Genomic DNA, 18,542 nt, shown 5'->3' with positions numbered 1-18,542 from the left:
TTCAAAACTGTCCTCCCTATGACTTGACTCCTATTGCTTGGTTTATGAACTACCACTCTGACAGATCCTGATATATAAAAGGGTAGAACATACTCTCCGCCTTCCTCCCCATCTCATTTGGAGTTCCCCAATTATACATTCTTTTTAAACATGTTAAGTTTTATTACCCAACACACAGGCACATATGTTAATAGAAAGGAAAACAAACCATATTAACAGTTTTCACTTACATGCATTATAGACATTTTTGTTTTTTTATAGCAGCTGCTATTCAACATTACATAAATTGCAAAATTCCTGCCTTCCCTTAAACCTCACTCCTGTATTGTATTGTTCCCACAAATTCGATTTATTTTTCTAATTTGCTCTTTCCCTTTCCAAAGGATCCCACTTCAGTTCTCAAGGATCCATTCTTAGACCTCTATGTAACATATTCATCAAAGATCTTGATGCAGCTTGCAAACATGCTACCATTGTACAATATGCAGATGACTCTACGCTGATCTGTACATCAAATCTAGATGAACTACTAAACCTAACCCAAAAGTCCCTCGCATCATTCAAATCATGACTGTCCAACTCCCAGCTGTTCCTGACCCCTCAAAAATCTAAGTTAAATGTATTTATCTCAAAACTCTCAATCCAAAAAAATCTTGTCACCATAACCTCATGAACCAGTAACAGAATTTACTGGTATCCCATTTAAAACTTCTAGGTGTTACTGGTGATGAATTTTGATTACCATACAAAAAAACTGTAAGAAAAACTCATCAAAATCTTGACATCCTATAGGAATCTCTTTCCTTAACCAGTTTCTCAAGAAAACAGTGCTTCAATCCACTTGATCACAACTCTCCTTTATGCTGAGCCCATACTGCATAATCAATAGATTTCCCAATCAAATCGTCTTGATTAATGTTACAACAAAGTCAAAAATGTGTTGGTAACTAGTCTTACAAGGCCTATTACTATCTTACTGTTAAAGAGCTTGTTCTGCTAGAACTATATGCCTTCTTAACTTTTCACAACTAATTGTCCCACACAAACTCACCTGCAAACCTGAACAATGCCCAGCTCTAAGCAGCGTAATAGAAGAATACTCCCCAATAGAAGTCTGTGCCCCACAAGCAAACCACTTTGTGTAACTTGTAATAACCATGTCAGTGACTCCTTGTACTCCTCCTGTGTCATTAGACTATGGACTATCTTGCCCATACAGTTTAAACAAAAGCACATTAACATTCAGTTAGTTCAAATTCCAACTCAAGCAGCTACTCCTGGTCTTCTGGATCTGTCCTACAGCAGTTTTACTCTGATCACAGCTGTTGTAAATCCACAATCTTCACATTTTTAGCTCTTACTTGTACTCCGTAATATTATCCTACTCTACCAATTAGCTCCGTGCATAATCTGTTTTTCTCCATTTACCATAGGATCTGTTCTGCTTTCTCTCCCCCTCCTCCTTCCTCAACTCATACACACCTCTTCTCACTGCATTCTGCTTTCTGTATTGTCGCTATAGTAGTTCACTTAACCTGCGCATTTATACCTCTGCCAATCAAATTTTATAGGTAAACTATCATTTTGTACGCCAGAAATTCTCTTGCTGTCCTTAAGGTCTGTCAAATTGATATCCATTGCAATTCTGTGCAAGTTAACTTACTGAAGGATTGTTTTATTTTCTGAAATTTGGTTATAATGCGTTTGATGCTGTGGTTGTACGGCTGTAGCGTTGTTACCTCACAGCAAGCGGTTCTCCCGTTCGATTCTCAGCTTGGCTTGGGGAGTGCCTTCTGTGTGGAGTCTGCATGTCCTCCCCGCGGTTGGGTAGCGTTCAAAAGACATGCATGCATAAATGGGCAAGCCTTCGTTGAAGGTTGGGCGTCGAGCTGGCACCTTGGCATTTAGTAAAAAATCTACTGCCAATCATTAGCGGACCAGATTTCCGCTGTGACGACCGCCTACAGGGAAAAAGCCGAAAGACAAACAACAACAACTGACCTTACCTGCCAAATGTACTCCTACTGCCTATTTTGTTTGAATTTTATGTGGCCAACTTTAATTTGTTTGTTGTCCTTACACTGTTGTATTTGGTAATTTGATATTATATTTGTGTTTTTAAAATCTGTGTACGGAACATTTCTCCCAGGGTCTGCACTAAGAAGGGGTCACTTTGCTGACAATCTGTCCTGGTAAACACATTCCAATAAATATACAATGTGGAAGGAGGGATAGAATATGAACCACTTGGGCAATGGCATATGTGAAGATATCCGATATTGTATCTGCTACCATGTCTGACTGCAGTTTTGTAAATAATTGTAAATTACCCTGCATTATATATGCCAGCATGACGGACTATAATTTTGTAAGTAAGCTTTTTTTTTAATTGTTTCTTTGATTTGTGTAAGATGTTTGAATCAAACAGTGTTAAAAAAAAAATTCTGAATGCAGGTGCCATTCAGCTGACCTAGAGTGATGTCATCATGTGCCAGAGCTGAAAGGAATGGAATCTCCACAGCAGCTGTTTTTCTTTACTTTTTAAAAGTTTGAAATGAGAGAGTAGAATTTTCATAACCGCTTTCTGTGATTTTTAAAAGATTCTGCTATAAAACGCAGGCACTGAGTCAGTGTAGTTCAGTTGCAGCAGTTGTAGTAGTCAGTGGTTGTTTTTCAGATCAGTATTTATCACTCAGATGTTCTTCATCTCACATTGCTGCAGTCCTTACTTATGGGTAGTCCGCTGTCCTCGGTCGGCCCGAATACCAAAGTATTAGGCTGACGTCGGTCATGGGCGCCTAGATCTGACATCAGAGCGTCAGGGTATAAAGGCGCATGACCGACGTCATATCCTCAGTCTTTTTTGCCGCATGGTCCGATGCAGAAGCAGAGTTGCAAGTGCCGCTCGCTTTCTGAAATTTTTCGCTGGAGTTTCAGACCGATACCAAGTTGGCTGGTACCCGCTGGGGAATATTTTTGTTTTTCTTGCCTCAGTTACTTTACCGGATGTCAGAAAAAGTGAATAATTGTATTTCTTGTGGGAAACAGATACCGATAGGGATTACCACCGCTTTGTATTCCTTTGTTTGGGACCGGAGCACGACATAGTCGGGTGTCGGTTTTGTGCTAGGTTTAATAAGCACTATAAAACGGAGGTTAGATTGCTAGGTTAGTCTTTGGCAAGAGGTGTAACTATAATATGCCGCCGGATGTTCCGGCGCCGCTTCTACTAAGAAGCGCAGACAAATCTTTAAAGCCTAGGCAGGATGATTCGTCCGTTCGACCGGACCTTTTAGAAGCTACAGCTGAACAGGTGGATCCGGCTGAAGTTTCTGTTGAGTCCCGGGGGAAACTTTGATTTTACAAGATGTGGCCTCTCAGGAGGCAGGCCAGGCTGAAGGGGCCTCTCAGGTTACTATTCTCCCTTCTATGCCTAAGGTGGTTAGGCCTTCTGCTACTGTTTCTAAGGCTCCTTCTAAGGGCAGGTCTGTTTTGCCTTCCTCTGGTGTCAGTTCTGGTTCTTCAGGGTCTGTGCCTAAAAGCACATACTTAAAATGGCAGAGGATTTGATTACTTTAATTAGAGGTTCTATGCCCTCCTGATAAGAGGCCCAGGATGGAGCCAGAGTTGAAAGTTTGGAGCAGGCCTCAGATGATTCAGAGTCTTCTACTTAGGACATTCAAGATTTCCTCCTTATTCTGATTCTGATGCAGAGGATTCCACCTTCTGCTTCTCCTCCAGAGGATTTTTCATTTTCAGAAACTCTCCATTCCATGAGGGAGCATTTTAAGTGGGAGGGACAGGATTACTCTGATTCCCGGAAGAGGCTTAGGGAGTTCTTGTTTTTACCACAGCATAGACCCTTAGCTATACCTCCGGTTTTGGATGTTGTTTCAGATGTTTTCTCGAAGCTTCCCTTAATCCAGATTCTGTGCCTCCTGCCCCAGTTAAACCGACAGGTATTACAGGGTGCCTGAGGCTCATAAATATCTGTATAAGAGTCCTAGGGCGGACCCAGAAACTATTAGTCAGGGGCCTAAGGGTGTTAGAGCCTCTGTTGTTAAGAATCCAGTTCCTCTGGATAAGGAAGCTAGAGCTTTGGATAGATGGGGTAAGAAGGTGTATACCTCTTCTACTTTAGCAATGAGAGCTTTGAACTGCCAGTTTCATATGTTGAAGTATCAGAATTTCCTCCTTTCTCAGCTAAGATCTAAAGTGGATGCTTTGGCAGAGGGCATAGAGTGTAAAGAATTGCAGGATTTAGTGCATATTTCTGAACAGGTGGGTAAGCACTCTTTGCAATGTGGTTTTGATGCCTTACAGGCTTCTTCTAGGGTGGCTGCCACTGGTTCAGTTATTCGTAGGCATGCCTGGCTTAAGGATCAGAATTTGTCTGAGCATGTTAAGTCTAGAATTCTGGATGCCCCTTTGCAGTCTGAAGTTGTGTTTGGTCCTCCTGTGGAGTCAGTCTTAAAGAAAATGGAAGACAAGGCTAAGTCTATGCAGACTGTCAAAGATTTTTTGCAGGTACAACCTCCAAAGTTTAGTAGAAATTGGCCTACTAAGGGTGGACGACCCTTCTTCTGATTCTCAGTCTAGGGGTAGATCTAGGCGTGGTAGGGGCAGAGCTCAGAGTACCTTCAGGCCGAGACAATGGAGTTCGCCTGCTCAACCTGCTGGTGAGGGCAGGGGCCAGTCCTTTCGTAAACAGGCCCAATGACCTGCATTTTCAGCTGCCAGATTCCTCTTGCCTGGCAGCTCCTTTGGGAGGAAAGTTGGCTCTCTTCAAGCAAAATTGGCATTTAGTCACCCAGGACAAATGGGTATTGGACATTATAAACCGAGGTTACAAGTTCTATTTCCATACCATGCCTCCTTTCAAAGGCATGCCAGACGCCCCTCCTGCAAAGGATAGAGGCTCACAGACAAATTTCTTTACTTCTTCAAATAGAGCTATACAGCCAGTTCCTCTGTCAGAAGTGGGCCTAGGATTTATTCTCGCCTGTTTCTAGTTCCAAAGAAAGGAAACACGTGGAGACCAATTTTGGATTTATCTATCCTCAACACTTACCTGGACATTCCAAAGTTCAAGATGCTGACTTTACAACAGCTTTTACCTCTGTTGGGAAAACATCACTGGATGGTTACTCTGGATCTCAAAGAGGCTTACCTTCATGTTCCTATCAGGCCCAGTTGCAGGAGGTACCTGCGCTGGCTGGAAATTTACATTATCAGTTCTCTGCATTGCCCTTTGGCTTATCTACTGTGCCCAGAGTGTTCACAAAGGTTCTGGCTCCAGTGATAGCTTTTTTCAGACTAAGAGGAATACAGATTTATCCTTATTTGGACGACTGTCTGATTATTGCACAAGAAAAGGACAAACTTCTTCATCATCTACAGTATGTGATGGCAGTGTTAAGATGCCTAGGGTATTCTGTGAACTAAACAAAGTCCAGTCTAGTACCCTCTCAGGACATGTGCTTTCTGGGTGTGAGACTGAATACAGCTTCCCAGATGGCTTTTTGACCCCCGACAAACAAAGAAGCCTTTCTCTTTATTTCCAGCAAATGTCTCTCGGTCCAGGCTGACTGCAAGGACAGTCCTTCAAGCCTTGGGGTTCATGGCATCTTGTATTCTGGTGCTTCCCAATGCCAAATTGCATATGAGGAAGCTTCAATGGTATCTCAAAAATGTGTGGACACAGCACTGCCAAGATCTAGACACTGTCATTCAGATAATACCTTGCATTCAGAAGGAGTTTTTGTGGTGGGCTCAGGAATGTCACCTAAACAAGGGACTCTCTGTGACCCGCCAGAGGCGAGTCAGATTCTAACGACAGATGCCTCGGACAAGGCTTGGGGAGCACACCTCAATGGAAAATGGGTGCAAAACACGTGGCCTGTCAAACTCCAACATTTGCATATCAACTTGAAGGAAATGTTAGCAGTCCAGTTTGCATTGATGGCTTTCAAAGATTTACTTCATTCCAGGGCAGGTGTTGATTCAAACAGACAACACTACTGTCATGTGGTACATCAACAAGCAGGGGGAACCCATTCTTACCCTCTTTGCAGGCAAGCGATGATTCTGTGGAAACTGCTCTCAATCTACACCTCAATCTTCAGGCAAGGTTTCTACCAGGAGCACAGAACTCCTTAGCAGATGTATTGAGCAGACAAATAGTGGATCCTCACGAGTGGAAATTGGATCCTCATGTATTTCAACAGTTGACAGTGTTATGGGGAACTCCAGACATAGATCTGTTCGCTTCTCCACTAAATTACCAGTTGCCAAAGTTTTGCACAAAATGTTTCATCACACAGCTTGAAGGTGGACGCTCTATCTTTCAGTTGGAACAATCTGCATGTATATGCCTTTCCACCTCTGCCTCTTCTTCCCAAGGTACTTTGAAGGCCAGACAAGACAAGCCAACCATGATTTTGATAGCACCGGATTGGCCTCGACAACACTGGTACCCACTACTGAGGAGTTTAGTACGAGAACCTCCGTGGCCTCTGCCTTTGATTCCGCACCTCTGTCACAAGAGGGCAGTCACTTCCTCAATGTCAAGATTCAGTCTCTGCATCTAACAGCCTGGCATATTCTGTTTTAGACTCTGGAGGGTCTCAGCTTCCACAACAAGTTTTGAATGTTATTTTGGAGGCCAGGAGGCCTAGTACCAGGAAAGTGTACGCTGATAAATGGAGGAGATTTTTTATTTGGAGCAAAGGAAAGGACTTTGATGTCTCCAAACCTGATTTAAGTGTTGCTCTTCAATATCTTACTGGAATTATTGGACAAGGGTTTGTCTTTCTCCTCAATAAAGGTCCATGCTGCAGCCATTTCTGCTCACTATGATTGTGACCCTCCTTTATTCTCTCATCCTTGGTTTAAGCAGTTTCTTAGAGGGCAAAGAATATAAGACCCCACGAGCTCCTACTCCTGCTTGGGATCTCAATTTTGTGTTGGAAAAACTTACTCTACAACCTTTTGAGCCTGCAGCTACTGCCGAAAGTTAAAGTATTTATCATGGAAAACTGCTTTTTGTTGGCCATTACCTCTGCAAGAAGGGTTTCTGAATTACAGGCCCTCATGGCAGTGGAGCCTTCTGTTTAAAGACATTGCATAATGGAAGGTTGAACGTCGAGCTAGCACCTTGGCATTTAGTAAAAAATCTACTGCCAATCATTAAGCGGACCAGACTTTCGCTGTGGCGACCGCCTACAGGGAAAAAGCTGAAAAAGACAAAACAACAACAACTGACCTTACCTGCCAAATGGCCTCCTACTGCCTATTTTGTTTGAATTTTGTTGTGGCCAACTTTAATTTGTATTGTTGTCCTTTAAGCACTGTTGTATTTAAGTGGTAATTTGATATTATGGCTTGCAACCGTTTTGGTAAAATCTGGTATGCGGAACATTTCTCCCAGGGTCTGCACCTAAGAAGGCGGGTCGTACTTTGCTGACAATCTGTCCCTATTAATACATTCCAATAAATATGATGTGGAAGGAGGGATAGAATATGAACAAAGACTCCCTTGGGCAATGGCATATGTGAAGATAAGTCTCGTGATATTGTATGCTGCTACCATGTCTGGCCTGCAGTTTTGTAAATAATTGTAAATTACCCACCATTATATATGCCAGCATGACCAGGACTATAATTTTGTAAAGTAAGCTTTTTTTTAATTGTTTCTTTTGATTTGTGTAAGATGTTTCGAATCAAACAGTGTTAAAAAAAAAATTCTAGAATGCAAGGTGCACATTCAGCTGACCTAGGTACATTTCATATCATGTGCCAAGAGCTGAAAGGAATGTGAATCTCCACAGCAGCTGTTTTTCTTTTACTTTTTAAAAGTTTGAAATGAGAGAGTAGAATTCTTTTCATAACCGCTTTTCTGTGACGCTTTTAAAGATTCTGCTATAAAATGCGCACTTGAGCAAACTGAAGTCAGTGTAGTTCAGTTGCAGCAGTTGTAGTAGTCAGTGGTTGTTTTTCAGATCAGTATTTATCACTCAGTTTTCCATAGATGTTCAGCAGAAATAGAAGGAAATAGCTATTCCAGTTGCTGAAGACTGGACAACAGCCTGAAAAGTGGACATATATTCTTATTTTGCATGCAGAAGTAAGAGCATCATCTTGCCTTGCTGAGCTAATTAAATTGGACAGGTTCAGTTAATCTTTAGACAGTTACTGATCTGCAGTTAGGTTTCACACTGATTGAAGAAAAAAACTATCCTACAGTGTTATTTTCCTAATTCCTGTGTGAAACTCTGGTTTATTGAAATCAGTTATTCAGTGTATACACGTTTTAAATATTTTTTTATTTATTAAATACTTTATTACTTTTTTATTGTGGTTGGCTATTGAGAAAGTGTTTCAGTAACCTGAGTGTAAGTAAGCTTATTGTGATAACACCAGGGCCACTCTGAAAAGCCTCAATGCTTGGATTTCATGCTACCTTTTATATCAACATTTATTTTACCCGATATAATTAAACACCCCTTTTGAAGGGTATCATGGTATTCTGACTGGTGACGGCTTGCTTTACTGTATAATTTGGGAAAGAGGACATAGCAGATGAATCTGTGCCAGTGTTTCCCAAGAGTGTGTGTATGTGTTGATTATCAGATATTTGAGTGAGTATGTTGAATACCTAGAGCTGGGATGCATTGCTCTTCAGTGGGTAGTGTGAAGAGTCATTTGGGGATCTGGATTGAAGCAAATAGTTCAGTCCCAGGTTTAGAACCTGTTTCCCAGTGTACCCTTAGGGGAAATTGTGTGTTCTATACCTGCTTTCAGTAACTCTCCTTTACCGGAGACCGTGGTGAGGATTGAGGCTCCTTAGTTACTGCCCTAGCTTTAGGTAGGGGATCATCACAGCATACAAAAATTAATCTCTTGTACAAGGATGAGCTCCTTGATAGATAGCTGGTTCAGTGCATGCCAGATGTTACTTAAATTTGTTTTTGTTTTTTTTTGGCCAGGTGATGATTGAACCATAGGCACATAACTGTAGAATATATGGAAGAAATTAATGATTTCTATATTGTACCTAGGAGGTTAAGGCTTCAGTAAAAAGTTTTGATTTATAAAAAGAGTACTTTGCTGCTTTATCTACCAAGGCAACTCAAACCTTGTAAGAACCTGACATTGTTAAGGAGCCCTGCATGTGTTTTGTAAAACCATAATCAGTTTTGTGTGCTTTCATACCTCAAAAGTTTTTATTTTAACTTTGTGTCCTACTGTGTCCTACTGTGAAAGCTAAAGTTAATAGAAGAAGTCTACATAAAAGCAGGGTAGATCAGTTTAATGCATGAGCAGCCTAGAAGATGAAGCAGAATGGTTTAAGTTTGCCCATTTAGGTTACCCGAAATCATTAGACCTTGTCAGTAGGTAGCGCACTTGCCTTTATTGCTTGAAAAATCAGAAGAGTGTGGGTTTTGCGTACCAACTAATGTGCTTGATTCATTTTCCAGTGCTAACACAGCAGTGTAGCAAAATGGGATCCTGCACTTCTAAGGGTGCCAGTCTTTGGGTGAGATGTCAAATTGACTTCCCATCTGTTCAAGTTAGCGATAGCTAAGATAGATTGTGAAAGATCCATGGCACTTTTTGAAGAAAGTAGGGAGTTTCCCCTTGTGTCTTGGTCAAATTGCCTTTAGTCAGTTTGCATTCTGCATTGGCCATCCCTTTGGAGTAAAAAGGCTGTGCTTAGTGTGGCTAACCTGGTCAAAAAAGGAAAATTAAACAATGAGGACTACACTGAATGAACAACAGATTCCAAACATCAAGAAAAAATATTTGTATAGGTGGCCAAAAAATAGGACTATAGTCACTGGCAGTCAAAAGAAATATGTTCTGGGCTGGGGACTAGTGGTTATGATACAGGAAGCTGGACCAATGCAACCGTGCTGTAATTCACCAAAACTTTACTACAGTGTGGGGAACATCATGTTAAAATCTTAACTCCTGATTTTACAGAAAAAAACAGATTCACGAATTCCACTTTGACCATGTGGGCAAGTAAATTTGGTTATTCAAGAGTGTGATCCTTAACAGAACAGTTAATTTTCCTAGTTCGCTTCTAGAGCTCAGAGTTAAGCTGGTCTGCCTTGCACAGCCCTATGTGATAGTGTGTGTATAAGGCAAACCATTGCCTCTTAGGTGCACTTTCTACAGTACTAGCACTAGAAACTATGCCCATAGTCAACTCAGTTTTATAGTGATGTTTGTCACTGTAGTAATGAACCTGTTCAGCACAAAGCTGGTAAAGGTCCATTTACAGCAAATAACCTGATTATTCTGCCACTGCCAGCAGCACTTTGATTTGAGTGTGCCTTTACTCCATAGTGTTACATGTTAAACATCAGACACGCAATATTTTCAGTTTTCTTTGGAGGGCGGCGTTTAGTTGGATGTGAAGTTTGCACTGATGTTGCAATAAAAGACCAGTGTTTTCTGAAAATCTGTAATGTTTCTTTGCGAAATAAGTGGTACATTTTTCATTCCCATTTCATTCATCAGTATAAATATAGACAAGAATAGAGATGAAATTGTGAGAAGTCTAGAAATGAAGACTTAACATTGACATCCTGTGCTCAAATTGCAAGGTCATATTTTTTAGTCTTTAGAGGAGGGGAAGATAAGGTAAACTTTGAACAGACTGAGCTGAAGAATAAAGATCACCCTTCCTAACTTCTGCCTACTTGACTCCTACTTCCTTCAAGCTTTCTTTCACAAATTCAACCTAACACTTGCTATGTTTTTACCGCCGTGTACTACAGAATGCTTTGATATCCCATGCATCACAGAATGCTTTGTTATGCTATATACCACAAAATGCTTTGTTGTTACGTCAATTTGTTTCTGGCGGTTTTTAAATCTTGTAATATTTTTTAGTTTTTAATTTTTATAATATTGTACGTGGAGCTTTTCTCCCCGGGCCACCATTGAAAAAGGGCTCATTTTGGCCCAATGGGCTTTCCCAGTTAACAAACTGCAAATAAATAAAATAAATAAAGATTATTTTCTAAAGGAGGTCTTCAAGTTGAGGTAGTAAATTGTATGTAAATAATGCACCAGTGTGGCTATCCCAGAAAATCCAAGCTTCTAAACTGCAGGGAGAAGACTGAACTTTCATTGGTATTTCAGAATCTGCTTCTTGTCTTTGTTGTGACCTGTTGGTGGTGATCTACATTCAAAGCTCTGTCAAAATTTTCAGTCTTAAGGTGCGTACAGGTGTTTGTTTACTCCATGGAGTGTAACCAAGATACAGGTCGCTTGCAATGCTTTGCACTTTTTACAGAGTGAAGCAAAAGGACATCTGTCCTGCTTATTTATTTTTTGCATAGCAAGTCTGGAGCTTGAAAAATTGAGGCATGACACTTCCATAGAGATTCTGGGATTTAATGCTTGAATAAACCATCTTCCCATATAATCACCAGTTAGTGCTTTAATGGCTACATGCCAGCGCACACAAAACTATATTGTATATAGAACTGTAGCGTTTTCTCAAGGGAAGCACATTGCTGGTAGTGAATGTCAGTTTCTTTTAGCTTTGCGCAGCCTGAAGCTGTGGGGATAGTACGGTAGAATAATGAAAGGCACACTGATATCGTTTGGCATTATCGTAAAAACAAACTGTGGACATGCATTCAAGAGAAGGGGAAACAAGTTTGTATATTTAGTACACACAGAAATTGCTACCCATATTCCTCAGAAATAAAACAAGAACTAAGCATCACCTCTTGGGAGCAAGAAATTGCCCCCTTTAGGTATTTTTATATAAAAATTCATAAACATGTTTAAACAGAGGTTTGATGGCATGCAAGGAGAAGTTAAAATAAAACGTGCAGATGTGTATAAATGAACAGTATATTTTTAAATATGTCTGCTTAAGTTATTACTTTTGTTAAACGTGCACCCCACATTGCACTACTTCTCTGTAGTATTTTTGAATATATTTATTCTAAATCTTTTGGCTGCTACAAATGTAATTCTTACGGTTTGCATTTTTGAGTAGGTTGATTCCTTTACTATGCTGAATGAAAGGAGTGGCTTTTGATCCCCTTCACTGTACTGTTTTGCTCCTTAAACAAAGGGGTTTGCTGTAGGAATCTGTTGCTATAGATTTCAGCACGAGTATCCTACATGATAGCCTGCAGATTTTGCTTCTGCCTAGTCTGATTGGCCAGCTTCCTTATCTGGCTAGTTCACATTCACACTGATGCTTGTCCGTTTGCATTTTTTCCACACTAATTCACCAAGAGGAAGCGTGGAAGAAACAAGAGGGTGAATATGGCTGAAATACTTGCAATGTGTTGTTTCCTATGATCCTTTTCAATGACTATACCAGGAGGGCTTCGCAGCTGTACTCAGACGGATTTCTCTCCACGTCTTTTTGTGAACTCCACACTGATGCCCTCGGCTGTTTCAGGAAGTCAGTGTGATGTAACCTTGGTGACCCTCTTCATAGTTGGATCCTACAGCTTTTGTATAATTCCTTTGTTAGCTACCTTTACTGGCAGGAGAAGTAAGTTAATAGTATTTTTTACTTACTGTTTACCAGAGAGATTACAGTACACATGGCTTCTGTTTATATACTGCTGTACATTTGTTTTCATGTGACATTTAAGTGCCTTTTGTTTTGCAGCATGCTTGGTTTTAAGCTGTGGTATTAAAAGGTTAGAATGCTGCTGTTCAGGTTTTACCAGATGTGGAGATTTACTGAAATGAGGGGTAGGAATAGCAGTCCCTGTTTATGTTGAAACAAAAGTATTTTTTTCAACATTTTTTTTCAGTATAAGCAGATACATTTTGAATTTGAAACCTTCATATCTGATTGGCTCTTTTATATTACTGAAATAAATTCTGTCTGTCTGTAGCGCTCATTCAGCTGACTGGATAAAGAATGTAGTGTAATTGAGACATGGCTTCCACAGGACACTTAATGCACTTTCATCTGTGTTTTCAGTTATTTTTCTCTAGAACACTGTGTTGCATTTCAGCTGCTGTTAGATTATGGATGCACTTTTTTTTTTCTGCTTGCCCTAGAAAGCATTAATAGTGGGTATTCATTAGCCATGTCTTGGAACACGTGTTTTTCTTTGTAAATGAATAATGATGCAGAAGGCTGTGGAGGAAGTTGAATAGATAGATTGGGATTTATAATGGTTAAAATACAGAGGCGGTTTCATAATCGGTTGGATGTAGGACTGGTGTTAAAACATGTAAATTAATTTTGCACTAGGTTTCTGAATGCTGTCTACTTCAGCTTGGTTTGTACATTGCAGCCACAAAAGAATTCCTTTGTTATACAAAGTAGATTGAATACACATCTGTTCCTGCTTAAAATGTCAAGTGTAGTATCAAGCCTGTTTATTTAAAATGTGAAATTTGTCACTGAAAACATTAGTAGTGATGCTGTTAATATTTTGCTACATTTGAAGTTGCTGTTGCCAGAATTCAGGCATCATCTGTTACTGTAGTAAAATCACAGCTACTGTGGAGTTTGTTACCTAATATAGAAATCTATTTTTAGCCATTTTAAGGAAAATGTCACTCAAATTAAGAAATGTAAATAAATGTTCCAGTTGCATTTTTGAGCAGTGGGAATAGAAAGTACTTGTACACAGCATCTTCACAAGGTCTATGTGTGTGTGGTGTGTGTGCAGGTGCACATCTGTGTGTTTGGATATATAAACTGCAACTCTGTTTTGCCATTTTGTGAAAAATGTTTTGTATAACCACTTTTCAGGATTTGGTCTCTCTTGTGACTAAAAGTCCCTTTTTCCTGGAATAATGTTTGTTTTGATGAGTTGGAGTAAAGCCGCTATTTGAACAAATGTCTCATCCAACTCTTCTACCACCATATATGTAGGAGATAAATCTGTAGAAACGTTATGCGTAACTGAGATTAAACAGTGGCAAAATAGTATTCTAGCAGTATAAATGAGTTTAAGTATAACTTGTAATTCTGCAAGCTTAAAGTAATGACTGACCTTCATAAGTGGTGGTTCTTTGAAGCAGCATTTTTTGACTATAAAGTGTTCCTTGATGTAAAACTTTAGGTTGTACCCATCACTTCACTACACAGTTGTAAAAGATATTGGTGTATCTAATACTGCTTAATCTACTGTTATGGAAGCTTTTATAGTAGTGGAGTATTTATGCCATTTAGTTTCCCAGGACTCTTTTCCCTTTCAGAAGTTGTTGTTTTTCAGATCTCTCCTGTTAAAGGCGGTTGACAATTTTGCCTTCCATAAAACCCAATGGTGAGGGAGGAGCGGATATATTTCAAGTGGCACTGGGTACATTTCTGAGTATGCATCTTGAATTATAAACACTAGTGTGCCTTCTGAAATGGCACTCATGTCTGAATGTGGTATATACACGTGCAATTTGGAACTTTGGGCATGACATTGGCAACACCTCAGTGTAGCAGTGAGACAAACTTGTTCAGCAAGTCATTTATTTATTTATCCTTTGAGCGGATTAGTCCCAATAAGCTATTGGCCTCTCTTCAGGGGAGACCCCCGAGGTGGTATGTGCACTACTAGGGAAATTTAGCCATCTCACTGAGGAGCTTAACCTACTCACTTCAGTAGGTGCACTGAGAACATTTTACATCCACCTGAGTTACCGCCAGCTGAAGTAGATAATGCATCAGTTTAACATCTCATCTGAATGAGAGCACACTCAGGAGTGTGTCCCCACCCCACTTATGCTACACTGCAGGTCAGCAATCCATATACCTGGTGTGGGAATAAAACCTACAGCTTTCTGCACCAAAGGTAAGTGTACGATCTCTGTTGCACCACTAACACTGACTGATTTAGTTTACAGTTTTGACCAGTTTGGTCCCAGTACGGTAGCATTAGTATTTGTACTTAATAAGGGAAATTTGGCAAGGACACCAGCGGAATTCTATCTAGAAGTGCCATGTGATATTTTACATCCACTTGAGCTGCAGCCAGCTCAAGCAAATGGGGCTTTCATTTAACATCTCATCTAAAGAATGGCCCATGTAGTAGTGCAGTCACCCATCTCCCAGGCAGCACTGCGATATCCGTATTGGAAAAATGAATCTCAGTATCTCGTGTGGGGGCAGAACCCGCAGACTTCTGATCCTCTAGCACTAAAGGCAAGTGTATTGCCTTTCTGCACTGTCTGAGTACACTCAATGTGGTAGTTTGCAAAGTGAGATGGCAGGTTGGGTGTTAATGTTATCTTGCATTAAGTAGGTGAGGGTGCTTTTGTTTACAGCTAAGGAAGTGGTGTGTTTAGTACAACTATCAGATCTGTAATGGCAATTCTGCCACATGTTTAAAACCTACAGTTAGTATTTATATGTTGATGCAAAATAAGGATGCAGAGTACTTGTATAGCCCAAGTGGCTAACTGGTATTGAAACATGAACTTTTTGGAGGAGTGGTGCACAATAGTTATACACCTGGTCAATTTACCAAAGACCATGTCATTGCAACCATCTGATCTCACTATACTTTTAGGTTTTGGGGCTCTGGATGTAGTTATAACCAAGTAATTAAGTGGGGAAATGAGCAACTCCTGTGTAAAATGTACAAGTCTGAAAGCTGCATTTGACTAGTTGGATGATATCAAGGGGGCTTCAAGAAAACCTGCTGATAGAATAGACCCTATTCTGAAAAGTATCTTGCTTAGTTTGACTTTGTCCTTGTGGAACCGTATCTGTGGCAGAGCTGCAAGTGATGCATCTAAGAGTGCAAGCAGAGTTTCATAAGACTTTAATGGTATTCTGCAGGAGCAATGTTATATATCCATAACTCTAGGTTTTGTCAGGCTAAACATTTTTATTTGCTTGTGTTGTCCCAGAACATACTTGTTAGGCATATCTATTTCTTTGTACATATGTGCTGAGGAACACTGGTCTGTACTCTGAGACATGCACATGTTGATGAGGAATGGTTTTGTGATTGGGAGGGAACATTTAGTGCACTGAAGTAAAATCAAAGCACAAGCACTCTGTTTTGTTAAGTGGGACTGTTCTTCAAAAAAGGAAGTAGTTTGTCCCATCTTATGTCTGTGTAATGTGTCTGAATATAAACAGATACTGGATATACATGTGTCTACACAGTTGGCATACATGTGTGGCTAGTTTGTATGTCTGTGAAGAGGCAAACCTTGTAGCTCTTATGAGACTTTACTATTAATCAGTGCATTTACTTTCTGCACTACAATGAGAAGCATTAATGAGAGGTTAGATCTAGTGATTTTTTTCAGTGTTAAGGGCATTACAGTAAATTTCATGTGAATGCTCAAACCCACATTAAACATGGATTTTATAAACATATTATTTTTGAACAAGTTCTTTTGCACCCCCACCCCCAAATATAACTTAACTGTAATATGTGCACCACTTTGGGCAAAACTCCTTCCTTTGTCTAGCAGAAAATCATGTCTGTCATATACAATAAATCACTGTTATTCTAAAATGTATTATCATTTCTGCAGTTTTCCAGTACCCCAAATGTTATAAACTTACTCCAAATGACTAACCAAAAAAAAAAAAAAAGAGGACTTATCTCTGTATTCATTGTCAGCAGTGATTGGTAACAATTTATTGATTTGTGTTTTTGTGTTTCTTTTTTGTCCAGATTTAACTTGTGGGTTATCAGGTCTGACTTTGATCTGAAGCAGGCCTTTCCAAGAGACTTCAACTCTAGAGCTCTGCCTTCTCTACCCGCAATACCTTGCACCCTATATACCTCAGATCTCGTTTCCCACTTTGACAGACTCTAATGTGACTGTCAAGCTCTGGTTTGTATCTTTTTTGGTCATCGACCCGTTAGCTTGTAATTTTCTGGCTTTTCCCTCCTCCTTCCCATTATGTGATAGGTGTGAGTATTATGTTGTTAAAATGAATTATGATTTTCAATTTTGTGGTTTAGGTAGTTCATAAATATAGAAGGAATATTCCCTAGTTCAAAGGGAGACACCGCCACCACAATTCTGGACACCAAGTTGTTTATGCGTAGAATAAATTTGAGTGTCTTGGCAAGTAGTAATGGTTACATTAGTGACATTAGAGGTACTAAATTGAAAAAGAAATCTACTTTTAATCCACCTTTATTACCTCAGTTACGAAATTTTGAAAGAATTCTGGAAGAAGGTATTAGATCTGAACATAAAAATTATAATAGGAAAATTTGCGATAGCAATTTAAATAAAGATGAAAAAGAAGCATTAACAGAATTGATTAATGAGGACACGATCAGAGTAATGAAACCTGATAAGAGGTGTCGTCATCATGGACAACATAATTTATGAGGGAAAGATGAATATGATATTAAGAGACGAAACTAAATATTCAGTAGTATCTAAAAATGAGGTAAATGTGGCATATTTTCGAATAGATAACATGCTGAATGATTTGGTATTAGAAAAAGTGTTGAAACCTGAATTATACAGGTTTCTAACAGTTACAAAACCTAAGATGGCCACTATGTTCGGAATCCCGAAAGTCCATAAAAATGTGATGGACCCACCCTTAAGACCTATAGTTACTGCAGGAGGGTCCAAAACAGAACCCCTAGCAAAATATATAGATATCCTGTGAAACATATTTGGACAAGTAATAAAGTAATACTTAAAGACTCATGGGATTTTTTAAAACAATTAACACCTGAATGTTATAGTACGGACCTAATATTCATAACTATAGATATAGTGGATCTTTTTTCCTGCATACCACATAGTAGTGGAATGAAGTGGTTTGAGGAATGTGTATTCTTGGACAAGACTATGACACAAGAAGATAAAATTTTATCAGTGGCACTCATGGACACTGTCCTAAAATACAATTTTTTGTTATTTGATGGAGAATATTTTCAACAGAGGACTGGGGTGTCCATGGGTGCAGCATGTGCACCAACATTTGCCAATATAGTCTTGTCCAAATGGGAAGAAGAATACATATTAAAATCAGAGTTTAGGAAGGAATGGATCCTGTACAAAAGATTCCTAGACGATATAGTTATTTTTTGGATAGGGGGGTATGAAAGATTCAATGAGTTTCTAGAATATATTGGTAAAACTACCAACTTCCTTAAGTTTACATATAATATGAACTATGAGGTATTACAATATTTAGACGTTGAATTGGTTAAAAATAATATGTGAAGTCTTTTCATCCAGGGTATATAGGAAAAAAACTTATGTCAATTCCTATTTGCATTATGAAAGTGCGCATCCCCTACACTGCAAGCGTAACATTGTTAAAGGGCAGTTTGTTAGGGGATCAAGGATGACTACCCTGGATGAAGACTTTTTGGTTGAATGTAACACTCTGCAAAAAATGTTCATAGAAAGGGGATACCCAGAGAAATTTGTATATGACATTAGAAGGGAAGTGGAAATTGGTAGGGCAGACAGATTCAAACCAATTATGGGTAGAATGGATTTTAAAACTATAAGAGAAGAAAGTAAGGACAGGGTGACTGAGGATAATCAGTACCATAAAAATCTCATAATTGAATATAACAGTTATAACATGGGAATAA

At 39.4% G+C, this 18,542-nt stretch overlaps 1 protein-coding gene across 2 annotated transcripts in view; it reads left to right on the top strand.

The window, feature by feature from the left end:
* The window catches only part of MTUS1 (microtubule associated scaffold protein 1), a 2,531,455-nt gene that overhangs the window by 1,073,568 nt on the left and 1,439,345 nt on the right, over window positions 1–18,542 (top strand). The window contains exon 1 of one of the 2 annotated variants that reach the window (XM_044062417.1): window positions 12,280–12,535. The exons of the other annotated variant lie outside the window; for it this stretch is intronic. Coding sequence (XP_043918352.1) covers window positions 12,346–12,535 — 190 coding nt within the window. The 5' untranslated portion in view covers window positions 12,280–12,345. Of the gene's footprint in view, window positions 1–12,279; window positions 12,536–18,542 lie in introns of those variants that run through there. 2 annotated transcript variants of the gene reach the window in all.

The sequence above is a fragment of the Protopterus annectens genome, chromosome 2.part1 (genome assembly GCF_019279795.1).
Source record: "Protopterus annectens isolate FY-2018-M chromosome 2.part1, PAN1.0, whole genome shotgun sequence".
NCBI lineage: Eukaryota > Metazoa > Chordata > Ceratodontiformes > Protopteridae > Protopterus > Protopterus annectens.
Note: the sequence above shows the minus strand (reverse complement) of the source record. Positions and strands in the feature narration are given on the sequence as shown.